At 41.9% G+C, this 19,694-nt stretch overlaps 1 protein-coding gene across 3 annotated transcripts in view; it reads left to right on the plus strand.

Moving 5' to 3' along the window:
* RARA (retinoic acid receptor alpha) overlaps nucleotides 1-19,694 on the plus strand; it is a 204,393-nt gene that overhangs the window by 84,674 nt on the left and 100,025 nt on the right. For all 3 annotated transcript variants that reach the window (XM_073004245.2, XM_020805865.3, XM_020805866.3), the window contains exon 2: nucleotides 1,356-1,873. In XM_073004245.2, coding sequence (XP_072860346.1) covers nucleotides 1,696-1,873 — 178 coding nt within the window. In that variant the 5' untranslated portion in view covers nucleotides 1,356-1,695. The remainder of the gene's footprint in view (nucleotides 1-1,355; nucleotides 1,874-19,694) is intronic.

A 19,694-nucleotide genomic window follows, 5' to 3' on the forward strand; every position in this document is an offset into this window, starting at 1 on the left:
GAGAAATAGACAGCTTGATCCATGAGGCGCAGGCCATTGTTAAATTCTTCGTCACCCACTGAAACAAATGGAAGCTGTGCCAGAGCTCCTGTACATTTCAGCTGAGCCTTGAGAGGAGAACTTTGCAGTGGGTGGTATGTTTTTAATATTCTGTGGTGAGGCCATTGTATGTTTCAGGAGGACATTACAGCTGAGAAAATGATGCCCCCTTCTCTTCAAAGGCTTCCATAGGAATTAGCTTCCTCCATCTGCTTCCTTGAGAAGGTGGAAAGTGGGGAGGCTTTTTATTTTGCTTTTCATTAATCAGCATTTTCCCTAGTGGTCTGCACTCCATTCTCTCCCTACCCCACCCCACCTCATGATTTATGGTTAAGCAGGGGCAGCAGGTAGCCAAACCTCCCGACCTCTGAGTCATTTGTCTGGAGGGGCTGGACTACCTGTCACCTCCTGTCAAGGGAGAGCGATAAATGGTCTGCCGTGGTAATTACCCGTGGTTGGCCGGGGTGGGGGGGGAAAGCTGTGATGGTGATATCATGGCTTACTGGCAACAAAGACCATGTAGAATTTGTGGCCAAATGTGGGGTGCAGGAGGAAAATAATCTTTGGGGTGCAAGGAAAAATGTGCAAGGATCCCTGAGTCAGTCTTTTGAGACTTTTCCTTCAGTGTTTTCCATCTCTGTGGCCCCCTTTTTCTCTTTGGTTTACCTCAGCTACTGCACATTTGTATTCGATGGGACTGAGGAATGGCAAAGTAGAAAGGATCTTTTCTCCCTAGTCTCACTCTAGGGACGAGGCAACCTCTATTCCAAAGCTTGGGAAATTACTGCCAAATAATAATTAGTTACAGCATAATTCTGTGACTCCTCCCCAAAGAATTATTCATTATAGTTACAGTTTTAAAAGATAGGTCCTTACTCACTGATTTCTCAAAAGGAATAAAATGGTTTCTTTTTAGTTACTTTTAAAACCCCATCTGAATGCTGTAGGATGCTGGCCTGCAAGATATGGTTTTCTCCTGTCAAACATGTTGTGATTTCAGGACCATGGGATACATTGCTTCCACCGTTTAGTGAAGCCATGTAATTCGACAGTGGCTATAGTTACACCAAAGGAGTGTAGTGAATTCTCAAAGTTGCATTTGATGAAATTATAATGTAACTTTTTGTGTTTGACTTGAGAATAGAAGAAAGAAGGCGAGATCTAGCTGCTATGCCCTACTTTCCGTTCTCCAGAATGTATGCTGAAAGATTTATGTGGGAGATCTCTACAGTTGTTAGATGCTCACCTATATTTTGACTTTGCGACTCCATCCTCACTTGCGCCTTTGCTCACTCCTTACTTTTCTGTTTCTACAGCTCTTGTTACCACCTTGCAGAGTGGACTTGGCTGCCTCCCCTGCATGTTTTCTCTGGAAGGTTTGACCCAAGAGAGAGCTGCTTGAAATACCTCTGAAATCTTGAAAGATTTTATCCACTTGCCTGTGGGATTTTCCTGTGGACTGGACATTTGTGATCGTATACTGTGCCTGTGTGCACCAACACACACCGACCTGCCTGGCCCCAAGGAAAGGGGAGGCTGCACTGACACCGAATCAAAATTTGGTGACACCGAGCCAGTGTTCCGTGGCAAGTGCTCCATATTCAGCTCCTATGTGAGTCTCTTTGTCAAGGTTCAGGCCCAGGGAGAGTGCCAGCTATGGCGAGCAACAGCAGCTCCTGTTCCACGCCAGGGAGTGGGCATCTCAACAGCTACCCAGTACCTCACTATGCATTCTTCTTCCCACACATGATCGGCAGCCTCTCTCCTCCAGGGGCTCTGCCAGGGATGCAGCACCAGCTGCCAGTCAGCGGATACAGTACGCCATCACCAGCCAGTAAGTACCTCGTTTTTTGATGACTTGTGGTGCTCCTAGTAGTCTAGCAGAAGGTATACATTAGAGTGATGTTGGATCCAACATGTTTAGAGCACCAGTTCCAGTTGTGAAACCACCATCTCCATTCATTTGATACAAAATGACCCTTTTCTTTCCTTGGTCACTTCTGACATAGCTTCTATACGCTTTCTGCATGGTCACCTTGAAGGGACAGTGGAAGAAGTATGCCTGGGGAATACGTCTAGCACCAAGATGTCACCTGCATCCAGAAAGTTCACCTTGGCATCTTCATGTAAAACATGGATAGGTAGCTTATGTGGGAGATGCACTAGCCCACTTAAATTTAGCAAGGGTTACAACTTCCGCTGCTGAAGTTTGTAACTTATCAGCAACCCCACAGCCAAAAGAATTTGATTATGAAAGTAGGTGTGTATCTCTTGTGCACCTGAGAGTGCACCTGTTCTAAAAAGAAATTACAGTAGCTAGCAGCTAATGTGGAAAGATCCTGACCGAATTGCTGGCAAACTGTTAAAATTCGAGGAGTCAGTATTGGTATAAATGGCCTTTCTCTGCCATTTATTTTGATTGGTATATTGGAGAGTTCCTCCACCCCCACACCAAGAACCCACAAGAGTGCATCTTAGCACTTTTCTGTGTTTGTTAAATTTGCAGGGAAAATGTCTGATACTTTTTAAAAAAGCTTCATGTAGTTTCCAGAGGTTGAAATGTGAATGTTTTAACTTCTCAATTTTAATCTCCTCCATTTGATCTTTTGCTAAATATTGAAATCATAAAACAAAGCCATTATTCTAACCTAAAATTAAATAACTGTGCCAAATTATTCATAAAGCCACCCGACTTCGCACATGCCCAGGTTTTTTTTAAAAGTCTAGGAATTTCTTGTTTTGACTCTGTAATGTGTTTGATCCTCCATTAAGTTTTGCAAGCCAGGTTCTTTGGGCTGTCACCCAAGTTCTGTCTTTGACGTACAATGGCTGAAAGCCAGCAGCATACTTTACAGCAGGCTTGTCCAACCTGCGGCCCAAGGGCTGCATGTGGCCCAGGTCGGCTCATAATGCGGCCCAGTGCAATTTTTTTATTTTTAAAGAAATTCCAAAGTTTCAAGTTACACTGCCGGCACTTGCAGCCGGAATGCGGCCAGGGCATGTCACAACAGTAGAGGGGGAGAGAGGGAAGGAAGGAGTGGGAGGGGAGGGGACAGGGGGCCTGCATGGCTGCATTGCGCCATCCCCGTCAATAGGTGGACCCCCTCCCGGCCCCATAAAGCCACTGGAGTCAAAGCTGGCAGCCTCTGCTGTCTGAGATCGCGGCTGCCGGTAACCGCGCTTGGAGCGGGGCTGCGGAGGATGGCTAGGGCTGCCCCCCCATGCGGCCCAAACCAAATTTATGTGCGACCCAAACCAAATTTTCATCTTCTAATGTGGCCCAGGGAAGGTGAAAGGTTGGACACCCCTGCTTTACAGCATAGGAGGCTGATGATGTAATCTATAGCAGTGTTGTTGGATTGTTGTTTTGTTTGTTTGTTTGTTTCTATTAAATTACAAATGTTCATTTCTCATCTCTGAAGGTCCTGAGGCTCCCTTGGGATCCTTTTTGACTTGGGAAAGCCATTGGGTGCTGTGGGATTGAGGGGAGAGTCTTTAATTTCCAAAACTTGGCACCAGTGAGTTGATTTTACTGGTGGTGGCAGTTTTTGGAAATTAAATAATACCCCCAATCGAAATCTCAGTGGCTTCCCCATGATGAAAGAGATCCTCAATATCTGCCAGAGCAGGGGAGATTTAGAAAAATTCAGCTTCTGAAAAACCACCACAGTTGATACATCAGCCTTACACAGCTCAAGTTATGCTGCTGGCTTTCAGCCAATAATTGAGGCATGTATGTGTGTAAGATACAGAATATATACATGCACACACACATTTACACATGAATATGAGTACACATAGATGCCAGTTTGAGCAGATATCTCTTCTAAGTATCTTTGCAATTCTACACCCCACCATGGATTCATGTCTACTGTATTTTGTATTTTACTGTTCCTTTTGGAGACCTAGGAGTGCAGTAAACTTGTAACAGTCTTGTGATGTAGTTTAGCCTGGAAGCCAGTGACTTCCTCAAGGCCACCCAGAGAGCATCATATCCGGGAAAGGATGTGAACTAACCTTGGATTCCCATTTTGTAATAAAATCTTGTAAACCATCATATGCAATACTGGCTTGTTGTGTTTAGCCCACTTGAGTTGGATCTTGTTTTCAGTTCTTCTATTACTTGGGAGTAATGGTGTCTCATAGAACAAATCCAGCCAAGTTAGCACAGTGTTTCCCAAATTAAAGAAATCAGAAAATGCAAGTGGTTGGAGTTAATGTACTGAAAAACAAGTTATGTTGAGATCCAGTGGAATACTGATAGATCGCAAAGCCATGCTGACATAGTTACACAGGATCCAGAAGCTTCAGACTAACACCAAACAGTGTCAGCATCTGGCAGTAGCTTTGGAGAGTGAAGCTGTACTTAGGCACAGAACCACCATCTCAGCTGGCTCAGTACAGTGAAAAGAACCACTTGCACCAGGAACTGTGGATTCCATTCTTGCACAAAAGTAGAAGATACATAACCACTTTGATGCAAACATGGTGCCCCTGTTGGATCATGGCTTGAGGACACCCTGATTGGGACCAATTTTTTATCTTCTTAAAAATAGAAAAATTAATTAAGTAACGCATTACTCACAAAGCAAGAAACAGTGTGTACTGTGCATTAATTTTTAAAATAATAGTTCCAGACTCTGGCAGATACAGTAAGAAGAGTCATACTGCATCAGATCTTAGCAATTTTTTGAAACAAGAACTTTTGCATACAGATCTGGGATCACAAATTTTATATATGTTGCCAAGCGAGGTTTCCCAGCAGTATTAAGTGGATTGAATGGCTATTTATGTGTATTTTAAATGTTTAAAAATGTTTAGGTGCATTTAAAACATTGCCATCGTTTATGTCCTCACTGTGTCCACCATTTCCTAATTTGGGAAGGGAACCCCACAGGATCGCCTGAATGTTGTGTTTTCCCTGGGTCAAAAATGTGCGTCAAGGCTGTATCTGTTCCTGGGAAATAGAAAATGGCCATTAACCAGACAACACTTCCCAGGGACTATTATGTGAATTAAAAATAGCTGGTTCCTGACTTGTATTCTGCATTAACCCTCTCCAGAAGTTTGGAAGAACCCTGATTGAGAGGCCAATGCTTGCACACAGTTGTACTTGTAGGTGCATCTTTTCTGGTGTCTGGTGGTGTAAAGGCATATGATGTCATAGCAGCTGCACAGGAATCCCTGTGGGGATGATACATGTGGCTTTCACATCACACCATGAATCCTGTGGTCTAGTGTGACAGCAGCACATCTGATGTTGCATATCTGTCTGTGTGGATAAGTTCCCACTTGGGAATGGAGAATGAGAATGGTCAGTTTTTCATCCGTTGTAACAGCAGTCTACTCCCACTTCTCTTTGTTTTAATCCCACAGCAGGGGGATTTCTTTAGCAATAAGGTAACTTCAGCAAGCCATGTCTACATACATGCCTCTGGTTTGAAATCATGAGTGGATAGTATGTGTAAATGATGTTGACCTGTGTGTGTGTTGAACTGTGTTTAGTCTCAGGGAAGATTATTTTCTGTGAGGTATGTAAGGACTTAGAGCAGATACAGTAACTTGTTCAGTTTTAGCTTGGCTTATAGCAAGGATGGGGAATGTGTGGTTCTCCAGATGTTCTTGAACTACAATTTCCATCAGCCCTAGCCAGGTGAAGATGGGAGTTGCAGTCCCCAAATACCTGAAGACAAAAGTGTTCCCCATCTCTATTTTACAACCTGGTCTTGAAATAACTTCTAGTCTGTTCAGTGCAATTTATTTCCAAGGATAAGAGTCCATAGGATTTTAATTTAACTAGTTGGTCCAGGTCATCATAAACTCAGAGGAGATGGTGGTATATATTAAATTACATTACATTCAGTCTGAAATTAAAATTAAAACCAAGACTGTCTTTGATTGTTACAATTATATAACTGTAAAAATTAAAGATAGTCTTGTAAATGTGGTTGCAGGTTCAGTAGTTATTTGCAGCTATCTATCATTATTTTTAGCCTTAAACAAGAAAACAATGAGCTTTGTTTTTTTTTAATTGCCTCAGCTATGTTTCTTGCTTTCCAGAGTTGATAAAAGAAGTGGCAACTTTTTGCCTGTGTTCAGAATTTAATATGTGGCCCAGGACCACGTAGTGTTGGGGAATTTTGATGAAGTGGCATGCTCATTATGCAAAAGACGGCCCTTTTAGGCTGGTTTGGAACTTTTTCAGTACATTTTTATAATTGAATACTTCATTGTTTTGAGTCTCCTATATGCCACTAACCTGAGGTCCATACTTTCCTTCCCATTAGAGACTGACAAATGAATTCAGAAATCATTGTCTGTGAATCTGGTACATTCAGGTTAAGATAACAAGACTGACAGTGCAATTCTGGGGGGTGGGATCAGTAATTGTTCCTCTGTCTCATAGCTATTTCTTCTTGCATTTTTCTAACATTTCTATAAGCACCAGTTCTAGAAACTTCAGACCACATGTTAAGTATAACAAAAACTGTATATTATGTCTCTCTGTGCTAACCCAGTTTCCTAGCATTGCTGAAAGAAGAGTTCTGCTGAGATATCCCACAAATCCAAAATACATTCGGGGAGGGGTGTTCTACCATAGACACATGTGCTGGTAGTTTAAATCCTGTTGCATAGCATAGTAATTTGTAACTAGAGTAGGCCAGCTGAATCAATGGAGATTTGATGAGTCAACTCCTCTGTTCTGTTCTGTTGATTCAATGGGTCTACTCTAGTTGTGACTTCCTGCATTGAGCATCAAGATTTCAGGTAATTAGTCTTGGAGTTTCCTAGTGCAGCTAGTAGGTTGAAATTATTTGACAAATCTACTCTTCCTTTCACGGAGATGAGGCACCTGCTTGAACCCTCCCCAGAGTGTCTTCTGGCACACCAGAATTTGGCTCAAGCTACTTCAGCTTGGTACACTTGGTGTGACAGAACTAGGAGAAGCATAAAGCTGCAGGGCAAGCAACATCATTTTGCAATGAGGCAGGAAATTTTAAAAAAATTGTTGACTGAGCTGCTATTCCATAAAACAAAAATACAGCCAAGGAGCACACATCCCCTTTATATGTAGTGTATATGCACTACAACTAGGGTAACTCATGAGATTCACTTTTTATTCTTATTTTCCTTTTTTTTTCCTTTTAAAAAAGTCTTTGTTGGAAGAAACCCTGGGAACATAGGAAATGGCCTTATGCAGAGCCAAACCCTTCTTCTGTCTATTCCACTATTCTCATTTCTGGCAGGCAGGATTGGTCCTCCAGGGTTTCAGGAAGGGCCTTTTGTAGCATTACTTGGAGGTCCTTGGTATTCCTGATGGTCTCCCATCCTATTCCTAACCAGGTCCAATGTTGCTTAGCTTCTGAAATCAGAGAAGATTGAATACATACAAGGTGGTAGGGTGGGTATCTTTCTGAATAATGCTGGCATCAGGTCTAAACATACACTTTGCTGTGCTAGTTCAAAACTCTTCTCATTCCTGCACCTGTTTGGCAGCAATAAGTAAATAACTATTCTAGTTATAGTGTGTGAGCAAGACTGACCCCGTACAGATTGCATTTTGTGATGGGCCTGCAAAACAGAAAACAACAACCAACAAATCATTTGATTTGGCATTTATGCTGCAGATCTCTCTTTTTTAAAGAACTAGCCTCTAATTTGTCCAGATGCTCCTCTGTCTAAAAAAGCGAAGCCGAGAGAAGTGTTCATACTGTATTTGCAGAAGTATTTTCTTTTCCCGAGTCCACATTCCTAAGCTAACTACAGTACATAGTTAAAACCTGACAACCTCAGAGTGCCTACAGTTTTCGACTGGCATGTGTAAACAATGCAACACAAACTCAGTTTTGATCTGTTTAATGAAATGAAATTACTAAAAACAAGAGCAACACTTGCTGCCCTACTTTACAAGGTTGCTGTCAGGGTTATTGAGGTAGTACATGCAAAGTTATTTTAGTATTAGAAATTGAGATATAAATGCAGTTGTGCTTACTAATGATCAAGAATACAGCATGCATTGAGCAAGTGCGGTGCAGTGAGTAAGGTGTTGAAAAAGGATTCAGGAGACCCAGGTTCAAATCCCCCCTTGGCTATAGACACTCATCTGGGGGGTGGCAATGGTTAACCACTCCTTGCTTATCTCCGGTAATTAGGGTTGCTATTAAATTGACAGCACACAATACACAAAGTGTGTTGATGATTTGGTATGGCAGTGTAATCAGTTTCATGCTGAATTGCACAAGACAAGAGCATTTGTACCTGGAATTCTGCATTCTCGGGTGCACTAACTTATTTCCGACTAGGGTCGGGAAGAAACGTGTATTTGAAACACATTTCGCTTGCTACTTGTTGAGGATCCTTCCTGATTCATGTCTTCAGTGACCAGTGCCTTTTTCTCTTCCCTTCCCCATGGTTTTTGCCAAACACTTGTTAGTGGAGAGTGAAGCCCAAGGTGGCTTGTCTCTGTATCCAGCCTGTGAGTCATGTAAAAAGGGATGGCTGAAAGATAGCCTTGGAAGTACACAGCTTTAGACGTCATCTTGCCTCTCCATTTTTCTTTCTCTCTCTTTTATTTTTCTCTGTCTCTTGCCCTCCCTGCTTTCCAGAGGAGAGGGACCTTTTTATAAATAGCTTGAATAACAGGAAACAAAGGTTTAAAGGAATAAACAAACCTCTTGACATACACTGAAGCCAAGGAGGCGTGTTTGGGGAGGGTTGTTGAGAGGGGAGTGTATAGATCATTCTCAGTGAGTGCTTGCATTGATCACTCACCTCTCCCTCCCAACAGGGTGAGATGCCTCTGTTCTTTGCCCAGCGATGGTGAGGAGAGGCCAAAGAGAGCAGATTTCAGGCCTGTATGTACCCTGATAAAAGTCTGCTCCTTTACCCATCTTTCACTTTGAATTTTAGTCTCCCATTTGCAAGGAGCCAGTGCGGTACAGTTAAGAGAGTTGCACTAGAGCTTGGGAAACTGAGGTTCAAGTCCCTACCTGTCCCCAAAATATACTGGCTGGTGTTAGGCCAGTCACGCTCCTTCAGACTGACCTACTTCATAGGATTGTTGTGAAGCTAAAGCAGGGAGGAGGAAGTTGCCTTGAATTCATTGCAGGTAAAATAGATTGTAAATGAAATCAATTATAAATAAAACATTTAGATGGGTATGCTTGCAGGGATAGCTTATAGGCATGCTATGGTAAAGAGGTGTAAGAAAACTGCAGATATATATGTGTGTGCAGGCACATGTATTATATACATGAAGTTCTTCTTAACCTGCATTTTCTATTTCAGATATCAGCACCATTCAAGATAAATACAAGTACTAACATGAAAAACAGTGACTACAATGCTACCTATTAGCTAAGCCTTTGATATGAGAAAATAAATGAAACAGATGTCAATGCTTATAACATTGGGGTCAGCTATATACACCAAAGCGCGTTTTAGGTTGCAAATGATTAAATTCTAGAATTGCGTGCATGCTAACATTGCTTATGGAGCTCCGTCATAAGATAATGATTAATGTAGATTGTTCTGGTGTGGTTTTTTTTTTAAGGTAGTCATGCTTTTTGTTGTTTTCAAGATCTTTGGCCTACTCAATAAAAGGGTGAAATCATATTTTATGTTTTGTTTTAGATTTACAGTGGGGATATATAATGAAAAATGAACCGGAACTGCACCTTAAAGGGTATTAAAAACACATGTATCAAACATTTTCTCTCTCTCTAGGCAGCTGCAGCCAGTCCTGGCTTTCCATTCCAAATTTGAGTTTTCCCCTACCTGTTATGTGTGAAAAGCCAGGTTCTCTGAAGCTTCTATGTTAACCACTTCCATTTGAACCCACTGGTGTAGTGGAGCCATGGATTGCAGGTTTAGAGTGCTACGACTTTTTGATTACCAGAGGCAATATCTTCTGCCTCTTACAGGCTTCCTAATTTTCTGTGCCCTTAATTGTAATCCTTAAAGGTTGTTGTTGTTGGTGGGTGGGAGAATAGTTTCTCAGGGAACAATATCCTGTTGTGAAATATCCCTGTTCTAATACATACTATTTGGAAGAGGCTTTGTCTTGGAGGGACAATTAAGGCCCATTAGTTGTTCTCACTGGAAACAATATTAATGCTGTGAAGAGTTGAAGATGGTAGGAAAAGAGGGATTGACTCAATAAAGGAAGCCATGATCTGTCCTTTGCAAGATCTGAGCATGCTTGTTAATGACAGGACCTTTCAGATGTCATTGATTCATAGGGCCACTGTAATTTAGAAGTCTTGATGGTACATAACAATAACAGCTTTACAAAAGGCCAACTCCTGGTAGACATGGAACTGGCTTACTGAAATGGGTCAACACACCTCCCTTAGACTCTCTTTGTGGGCTATTATCAGCATTTACTTGTGCATCACTGCTTAGACCCTTCCCACTGGTATACAGTAGGAAAGAAATCCTTACTAGTTATCTTGATCTTTCAGCTTGGCACTGGACATCCTGATCATGGGAGGTCTTCCACATAGACTGCAGACATTGCAAAGCCACCGCAATCCCTCAAGATAGATCCTGTAGCTGAACCCCAGGGAAGCCAGGCTTAAACTTGATAACCTTAAATGCTTCTGGCAATATCTGCTGTACTCCTTTTTCCCTCTATGTCTAGGGAAGCCAGTTGTGGTTCTTCAGTATTGTGTGTGGGATGCACATTGTACACTCTTTGTGATTTCTCTGCCATATCACATATTGTAAGTATTGGCACTAAACACTTGTGTACTCTGGCTTGAGTTAGCACAAAATGAACCCATTGGGTACAATAAAGCAGTCCATGTAACTCCATTATAAAGATCTACACTTATAGCCACACTGCACAGAATCCATGTAGTACAAAAACAATCAGCTTTCCCAAAGAAACACTTTAGAACAGGCAAAAGCTCAAATACGATCACAGCTAACATGCAAACTCTGACTGCAACACTAAAAGTCTTTGAAATTTTAGTGCATAGTATCGGAGCAACAGCACCTGACTTGTGGCCAGATATTGCAAGGGGCAATATGTGCCTTCCTGGAATTTGTGGGAACCCCTGCTTCCTGGTGGCTCCCTTTCACCTCAAAAATGCCACAAGACTTGCCACCTCCTCCTCCTCCTCCTCCTCCCAGGTCAGGGAATTCTGTCTGAATCTTGGCTCCCAGCCCTTGTCTCCACCTACTTGCCTGTTTGTCTGGTGCATTCTTAGCATTTGCTCAGTGGAGCAAAGTTCACCCACCTCTGCTTTCCCGTAGCTGATGGAACTGGCTTCTTTAGCCTTGGGCTCTGACTTGCTCTGGCATCATGCCCATGTCATCTTTTTCTGGGGTTCAAGATTCATGCAAGCACATTGAAAGCATTGTTTTGCGTTTTCATGAGGGGCGAGACGCTAGTTAACATCTTCTGTCAGAGCTGCAGTTGCTTGCTTATTTGGATGAAGAGAAGAGACACTGTGTAGGCCCGGAGGCACTACTATTAATTATTCCAGAACCTTGGATTTATTTATTTATTTATTTATTTATTTATTTATTTATTTATTTATTTATTTATTTATTTATTTATTTATTTATTTATTTATTTATTTATTTATTTATTTATTTATTTATTTATTTATTTAACTTGTATGCCGCCCACTCTACCCAAAGGTTTCTGGGCGGCTTACAACAATTAAAATTCAATTAAAATACAATAAAAGATAAATTGAAGACAGGTGATGATATTAGGGCACAACCACCTAAACGTCTGTATTCCCAAGAAATGTGGATTAGGGGTTGGGAGATTCCTGGACTACTAGAACTTTTTTCCCCCCTACTGTGTCTTTTCTGATAGCTGGCTAGATAGTTCAGTGGGTTAGGTATCTGGCTGTGGAGCCAGAGGTTGGGAGTTTGATTTCCCCACTGTGCCTTTTCTGCAGTTCCTTTCCTCAACCCGGATTCCACCAGATGTACAGTATTGGACTACAGTTTTCACCATTCCTTTCCATTAATAATTTAAAAGAGGGAACAAAACTTTGCAACAGCAATACAGTTTAATTGGAGTAAAATCCAGGAAGCTGTAATAGTCAACAAAACCATGGATTTTAAAAGCCTAGAAAATTTGAAGAAAGGCTGCTGGCTTGCCGTTATAAAGATATAAATTCAGGTGACTAGCAGGCCTCTGTGGGAAAGGCATGAGTGTCTCCTTCTGGAGGATGCTGTTTCTCCCATGGCCATCCCCAACCAGCCCTAACCACATGGGAGCATCCAGAGAAAAAGATGGTCCCTGGGGTGGTGCAGTGCAAAAATCCTCATGTTGCTGATGCTACAATAAAGGATGCTGCTGAAGTAGTTTGTTTATGCTATGTGCACTCTCGCTTTGTAGCACATCATGCAAAATCTGCCCTAGAATTCAGAGTCTGTTTTACAGAACAACACATAAGTGTATGTGAGCAAGTTTGATTTTTAAAATGCTAGCATTCTTTTATTTTATTTTATTTAACTTCTTATATTTTTGTGGTCAAATGCCTCTGCTCCTCCTGTATAAGGAAAACCTTATTCTGTGTCACCCTGGACTTAATCTTGCCTAACGTGTGTTTATGGCGTGTCTTAGAAGAATGTTTTGGGGTGTTTTTTTAATGTGGGGGTGTCAAAAGAGGAAAGTAGATGTAATTTTAATGGAAGCAACTAATGTAGACCTCACTCTCCCTTCCCTCTATGTTCCAAGCCTGCCTTTATTTGATAATTGCAGTGTTTATGCCTCTGCCACATTAACAGCCCGGCTGGATCCAGTTAATATGGGAGCAGCGTAATAGGCCTTGCTTCAATTAGCAGCGAATAGGGTACAACATGGTGGGGTGAGGGGGGTGCTGCCCTTGGTAGCTTTTGTGAATAGAAAGGGGGTGGAGTGAGGGAAGCAATTTATTAAATGTGGGGGAACAGAGCAGGTAGTCTTCCACATAGCTGCCATTCTTATCCAGTCAGAGACAAAACAGCAGATGATTTTGAGACTCTTTGTGTATAGCAGGGATGGACAGTGTGCCCCACACAACTGGGGTGGTGGCATTTTTGCATATTCCTGGGATCCTCTAGCACTTTCATGTGTCTCCCAAAATAATAAAAATGTGTTTTAGCTCCTAGCGTTCTCTTGTGCCCTAGTATAGGAGACATAAGAGACTATTTTGCCACATATTCAGGGCCTCTCATATCTTTAATTTTTTGGGGAAAGCTTCTTTTGCCACTAGAGGGTAGGGTTTTGTAAAACCTGAATTTAAAAAAACACTTAACTCATTTTTCATATAAATGTGGTGACCATTATAACAAAATTTAAAATACTGTTAAAAATTCAAATTAGTAGCTTGGTTGTACCCCTCCCCCTTTAGCTTCTCTCCCTTTGCAGCCCTCAAGTTCAATGCACTGAAAATTTTCTAACTGGCTGGCTTTTGCTATATGTGGGGTCAGCCTTCTCCCACCTGATGCCTTTTAGATGTTTTGCAGTAGAAATTCTATAATCCCAATCCTGCAGCCATGTTAGTTGCAGTTGGTGAGAGGCTGGGGAAGGATAATGGGAGGGATAAACCATTATACATCTTGATAAATCAAATTTCCTCATGGAGTTTTGCCTTTGTAGGGTTTTTTTTTAAAAAAAAAATGTTAAAGACCTAATTAAAGACTTCTGCTTGGAAGCTTCTGACGCAGAAATAAGCTTCCCATTGTATGCGTATAGCATTGGACTCTGCTCCCTCTTCAAACAAAATAAAACAGCCTTTCATCTCGGGACAAAAAAATCATGGAATGTCAAGGAAAGGGAGATGCTCATATTGGACCAGTGTTGTGCATCATATGGATAGCAAATTTAATACTTAAAACAATGGTATATTAATTTCAGTACAACTTTTGCCCAGTGTGAATGAGCCCTTCATTTTAATTTTTTTAAAAAAAGAATTCCACCCTTCTCTCTTATGGGAACTCAAAACAGCATACAGCACCAGTTTTAAAAACAGTAGAGTTAAAAACACAATAAATCACTATATTAAAACAATATTAAATAAAGTATCAGACTAAAACAAATGAATAATTAAGTTTAAAACAATTAAAAACTGTTTAAAAACAATGTGACAACAACAATACATCAGCCATGAAAAGGTCCGGTCAGTAGCCAAAAGCCTGTTTAAACATTCTCAAGGGAATGATTTAGGTTTGCTGAAAAGGGTATAAGATGGAATGGAGGATGGACATCTTTCTTTCCAGCTCTGCAGTTCTGTGATCATAATGATGACAATGACATTAAGATTCACAGCTTCTTGTCGTAAAGGATGGTGTCTTGAAAAGAAACAGTGAATTGTGGGGTTTGTACCTAGCCTTATGTCCAAATCCTGGCCTGTCCTCTTTTTCATACTCTACTTAATACAGTATTTTTAACAGCTTTAAAAGTAAAGAAAAACTTATTTGCTTCTTTCCCAACCTCTGGCATCTTGATGTTGCACAGAAAAGAAAAAAAATCCCCCTTGCTCTCATAAATCGCTAAGTCTGTTTCCCCTGGCCCCTTCTCTTCTTCTGTCAAGCCCCCCCCCCCCAATACACTCCCTCTGCCTATATCAGAGATAGCCTTTGATGCAAACTCAGGGGTCATGCCTTGGACCATGGAGCTGATTAAAAGCACATGGGTCTTGTTCAGTGTCTCCTCTCCCACCTCAGAAACATTCCTTAGAGTGTGTTTTTCCCTTCTATTCTACAGCATTTTGATTAACAGAATCCTGTTTTTGTCAAATAGTCTCTCTGCCCTGTAAATGCAGGCACAACTTTGGGTTTTCACGTTGCCCCTTACTGGAGAGGTATCTCTTTGCACTATTTTCTTTTGATAAATCCTGTCCCCAGCCCATGACCATTCTTGAGCATGTCTAGAGCCACCTTCCCCAATCTGGAGACCTCCAGAAATCTCAGACCACAACCCTCATGATTCCCTGCTGGGAAATTCAATGGTTGGCATTGGTGGAGCTTCTGGACCCTTTCTGGAGATCCCCTCATGATGAGGAAGGTTGCTATGGAGACATTTTAAGAGAGCAGGGACATACTCATTTAGGGTCTTACAAACTTGGGGCCCCAGTTGTTCTTGGATAGCAACTCCCACAAACCATCGCTAGAACAGCCAAGGCCATCTGGAGCCCTCAGTTTTAGAATCTGTGCATTAGCTGGTTGATTGAGCTTTCATTATATGTACGGTATATTCTTACTCATGACAGCTCTCTCTCTCTCATATTCATTCTCTTATATTTATATTTATGTGCCGTCAAGTCAATTCGGACTTATGCTGATCCCTTTCAGGGCTTTCCAGGTAAAGAATACTCAGAAATGGTTTACCATTCCCTTCTTTTGTTCTAGATGCCATTTTCGTTGTTTTTTAAAAGCCTCTCTCTCTCCCTCTGTCCCCTCTACTTCTTTTGCTATGTTTTTCACTAGAATCAATATATTTCAAAGCTAGTGCAAAAACACATCAGAATAAGTAGAGAGAACAGAGGAGGGGGCGAATCTAGCAATTCGGTATACTTTGAATTGGAGTGGTTTTTAGGAATGAACAGAACCAGAAGAGGTATGAACATTGTACAGACGTATGTTAACCACCTTGGGTCCCCTTACTGGGAGAAAAGCAGCCTATATATAAAACAAATAAAGCAAATAAATATATTTCTAAAGCTATTTGTATAGAAGGCTCAACCAATCTACAGAATTATGTATACTGTATTACAAATGAGCAGCGTTCCAAGGTATTACATGTTGCCTTTGTATATGTGTAGATGAAGCCAGAGGTTGCTTTCTGAAAAGAATGGTAGTTATGTTTTTGGATGCCTTAAAGCCACACCTTCTGACTCAGATTGACTTCTCGCCAGCTGCAGGTGGGGGTGACAAACTTGTTTTTCAGGTGCACTTCTTTAGATTGCAGATAGGATGTCTGGGAAAGTAGAATAGAACTTTCCTTTTCAATGCCCATTCTATTGCCTATAGGGCTTGGGTTTGTCTTTTCTTTCTTGTGTGGGCAGCAACATAATTGCACGAGTCCTTTTGGATGTAGAATGAAATGATGCTGCCTAGAAACAGGCTGTAAGTTGAGAATGAAACTTTAGTAGATAGGTCTGCAATTCCATGTAGGATCAAAGTATTAGAAAAGCACTAGTCAGAGGCACAGACTGTTTATTGCTGCCTCATGCAGAACAGGGGTGGACAGCTCTGGTGTGTCTGGGGACAGATTCATCTCCAGGGACTTTAGGTTTGTCTTCAGGTGTCAATTAAAATCTCCTCTCCTTGCAGTATATTTTTTGCCTGACCACTGAGGCACAAAACAGTTTACACTAGCCTTTCCCATACAGGGCAGTCCTCCAGAAGTGTAGGACTATACTCCCATTATCCCAGGCAGCAGGATTGTACCGGTGGTTAATGACGGAATCAGATGCATCAAGAGCAGTGTCTCCAAACTCTTCACACAGAGAGCCACGTAATATATTTGTGATATTTTCGAGGGCCGAAGGAGCACATGCATGCACTCCCACCCACCTGCGCGCACTCCCCCCCACATGCACGCACACACATACTCCCGCCTGCATGCATGCACACACGCCCGCACACATGTACACACTCCCCCGCCTGCCTCCTGCATGCATGCACGCCCCCGCATGTACGCACAGACACACGCACCACAGCCCCCCACCACCCTGCATGTGTGCGCATGGGCTGAAGGCAATGGGCTGGACAAAAAAAGCAACACAGGCAGTAGTTTGGAGACTCCTGATCTAGAGGGCATCAACTTCCATTATCCATCCCCAGTCTTCACTGCAGTTCTGATTGGAGATTATGAGAATCAGAAGCAAACAAATCTGGATGGCCCCACCTTGAGGAACTCAGGATTTCACCACCTGTATTTTATCTCAGCTTTCCAAACATGACTGTGCACACATGGTGATACACACGTCTGTCTATGCAGCGTTAGACATACTTTGAGGGAGCCCTGGGATTGTTCTGTTGCATTCTCCTATTACAACTATAGTTACTCAAATCAAAGTTTTTAAAGGGCTGCAGGTTTTCCTTTGTTTCTATGGTATATATCTGTTATATCATATCCAGCAGTTTAAAGATATCGTCACCCAACTTAGAACTTATTTTTCTTGTTTGTAATAATAATAATCATGTGCTGCCAAGTTTCAGGGTTTTCTAGGTAGAGAATGCTCCAAAGTGGTTTAATATTCCCTTCTTCCGGGGGTGTCCTGGAACTGTGCAGTTTTCCCAAGGCCACACAGGCTGGCTCTTTTCCCTGGAGGCATGATGGGGGAATCAAACTCCCAACCTCCCACTGTGGCTCCTGCAGGTAGAGTCAGCTCATCTCCCTGGAGGCACAACCTGTGTGGCCTTGGCCAAGCTGCACAGTCCCAGGGCGCCCCCAGAAGTAGGGAATGTTAAGCCACTTCTGAGTATTCTTTCCCACAAAACCCTGAAAAGGGTTACCATAAGTCAAGAGTTGACTTGTAGTTCCCCTAAAATTCTGATGAATTCCTAGAGTGCATCTTTTTTTACATTAATTTGATTTGCTTTCTTTTCCCCATCTCTTCTGCTTTATTTTCTCTCATTGAATGTCTTTTTATTTAGAATTTCACAAGTGGCACGTATGCACATGTGTATATCTTTGCCTAGAAGGAGGGGATCTATTTGAGCCATTTTCTGGTCTTCTATTTCTATTTTTTCTTATTTAAATTGGAAGATTAAAAGGACAATGTGGAAAAAGGCAGTGAAGAAAACGAAATAATGCTAACTGAGCCTTGTGCAGGGAGGGGCGGAGAACAGAAGGCCCAAAGACTTTAATTATGCCTTTAAATCAATGTGAAAAATAAATTTTGCCTGGAGCAAGTAACATTGGCATGACAAAACTCCATGGTCTGTATATTAAAAAAAAAACAAAAACCAGGGATGAACAAAATTGGGCCTTTTGCTGCAAAGAAAATAAAAGTTATCTCCCCCCCCCCCCAAATGATGCTCTAGGACCTATGTCTTTGGAACATATTCATGGTTGTCCTTTGTTCAACCAATAGTGTCCACCCCCCTCCACTTAGCACCCCTCCTCCCTTCAAATGGCTGCTTCCTGCCTCTGGGCCCCTGGAAGCTGCTGGATCGGTAAAAAGTGATAAATACAATAATCTTGTCTGCTTCTGATTAAATTTATTCCTGACAGCATCGTTTATCACAAGAGGCTGGGATAATCACAAACACACTGCGAAGGGTCTGCAGAGTGCGAGGAGGGGTGTGGGAGGGAGGGGAGAATATACAAGGGAGGTGGTAACTGCAGGCAGCTTCTGCTTTTTGAGCAAATGAGGATGGAGGTAGGAGCAAGAGAGTGCAATGGTGAACCATTCTGGGGCCACCCCTGTAGTGGAGGCTTAAGGATCCCAAGGTTGTGTTTTTGAGGGGGGGGGGATAAAATTTTGTTAGCATACGTCAAAATAGCAATTGCACTGGTGCATAATTAGTACTGGCAGTGGGGCAGCTAATACCTGAAGTGTACTAGTCTATAGGCATTTAGGTCAGAGGAGAAGCTGTGAAGAATTGCAGTTACTTAGTTCTTAGGCAAATAGGTCTCTTATTTTGTGGAATTTTGGATTATGTTTCATGTATACTTGTCACATGTACAGTCGTGTTTTCAATGGAAGCGAAATCTACATATGCACAGTCAGAAAAAATGTGTCAGCTCGTTGCCTAGTAGTTGATCCTGCAGCACCTTGTTTTGTGTATGTCTCTGTGTGTGTTTTTGTGTTGGTATCCTCAATTGCTGGGAGATGCGTATCACTTCTTTTTATACTTAAATGTTTTCCCCTCCCAAATGACAGAAAGCGCGCTCTGTTGATGGTCCTTGATCTTCCAAATGGAAAGAAGTTAAGACACATACTGAAAATTTGGCCTTTAAAATTGTGGTGATTATAAATGGTATTATTTTGGTTTTATATTGTTTGAACACACCACTCTGCTGATTTTTGCAGAAAGATAGTATACAATTATTACAAATGCATGGATAAACACCAGTGCCAGATCAGATTCACTTGTCTTGTGAAATGTAACTTGGCTGTTGGGCCATTTAAAATCAAATCCCCCCCTCCTATGTGAAAATAGCAAAGCCCCCCCACTGTTCTCATATGTGCCAGAAACAGAGAGCATCTGCTGCCTGCAGAGCAAATAGCACTAGATAGCTCCAGGGCCAAGCCAGAGATCACAGTGGCAGGCCCTGTCTCTTGAAATCTGGGTCTGTTGTTATGTAGAAAATTGTGTGAGTCTGAGAGAGAAACAGAAATAAGAAAAAAGTATATATGTATGCACACCCATATAACTTGCTCCAGTTCCTACTTACCTCCCTGTATCCTGTACTGCCTCTTGTTTCCTTCCTGTGTCTCAGCCAGGCTCACTTCTGGGGAGAAAGCATCTAGAATGAGAGGTCCCAAGAAACCTCAATTAAGAGAATAGGGAATATACTCTTCAATAGAGTGGGATGTCTTGAATCCTGGACAGTCCACCCTTGCCATACTTATTTCCAAGTCCCCCTTGTTATTAGCCATCATAACGGAAAGGAGCCTTTCTGTTAAGAGAGGCAGTGCATCTTAGGGTACCAGGTTCAGGGAGGAGCAAAAGGGGGATTGTACTTGTCT

Source organism: Pogona vitticeps, chromosome 6, assembly GCF_051106095.1.
Source record: "Pogona vitticeps strain Pit_001003342236 chromosome 6, PviZW2.1, whole genome shotgun sequence".
NCBI classification, from domain to species: domain Eukaryota; kingdom Metazoa; phylum Chordata; class Lepidosauria; order Squamata; family Agamidae; genus Pogona; species Pogona vitticeps.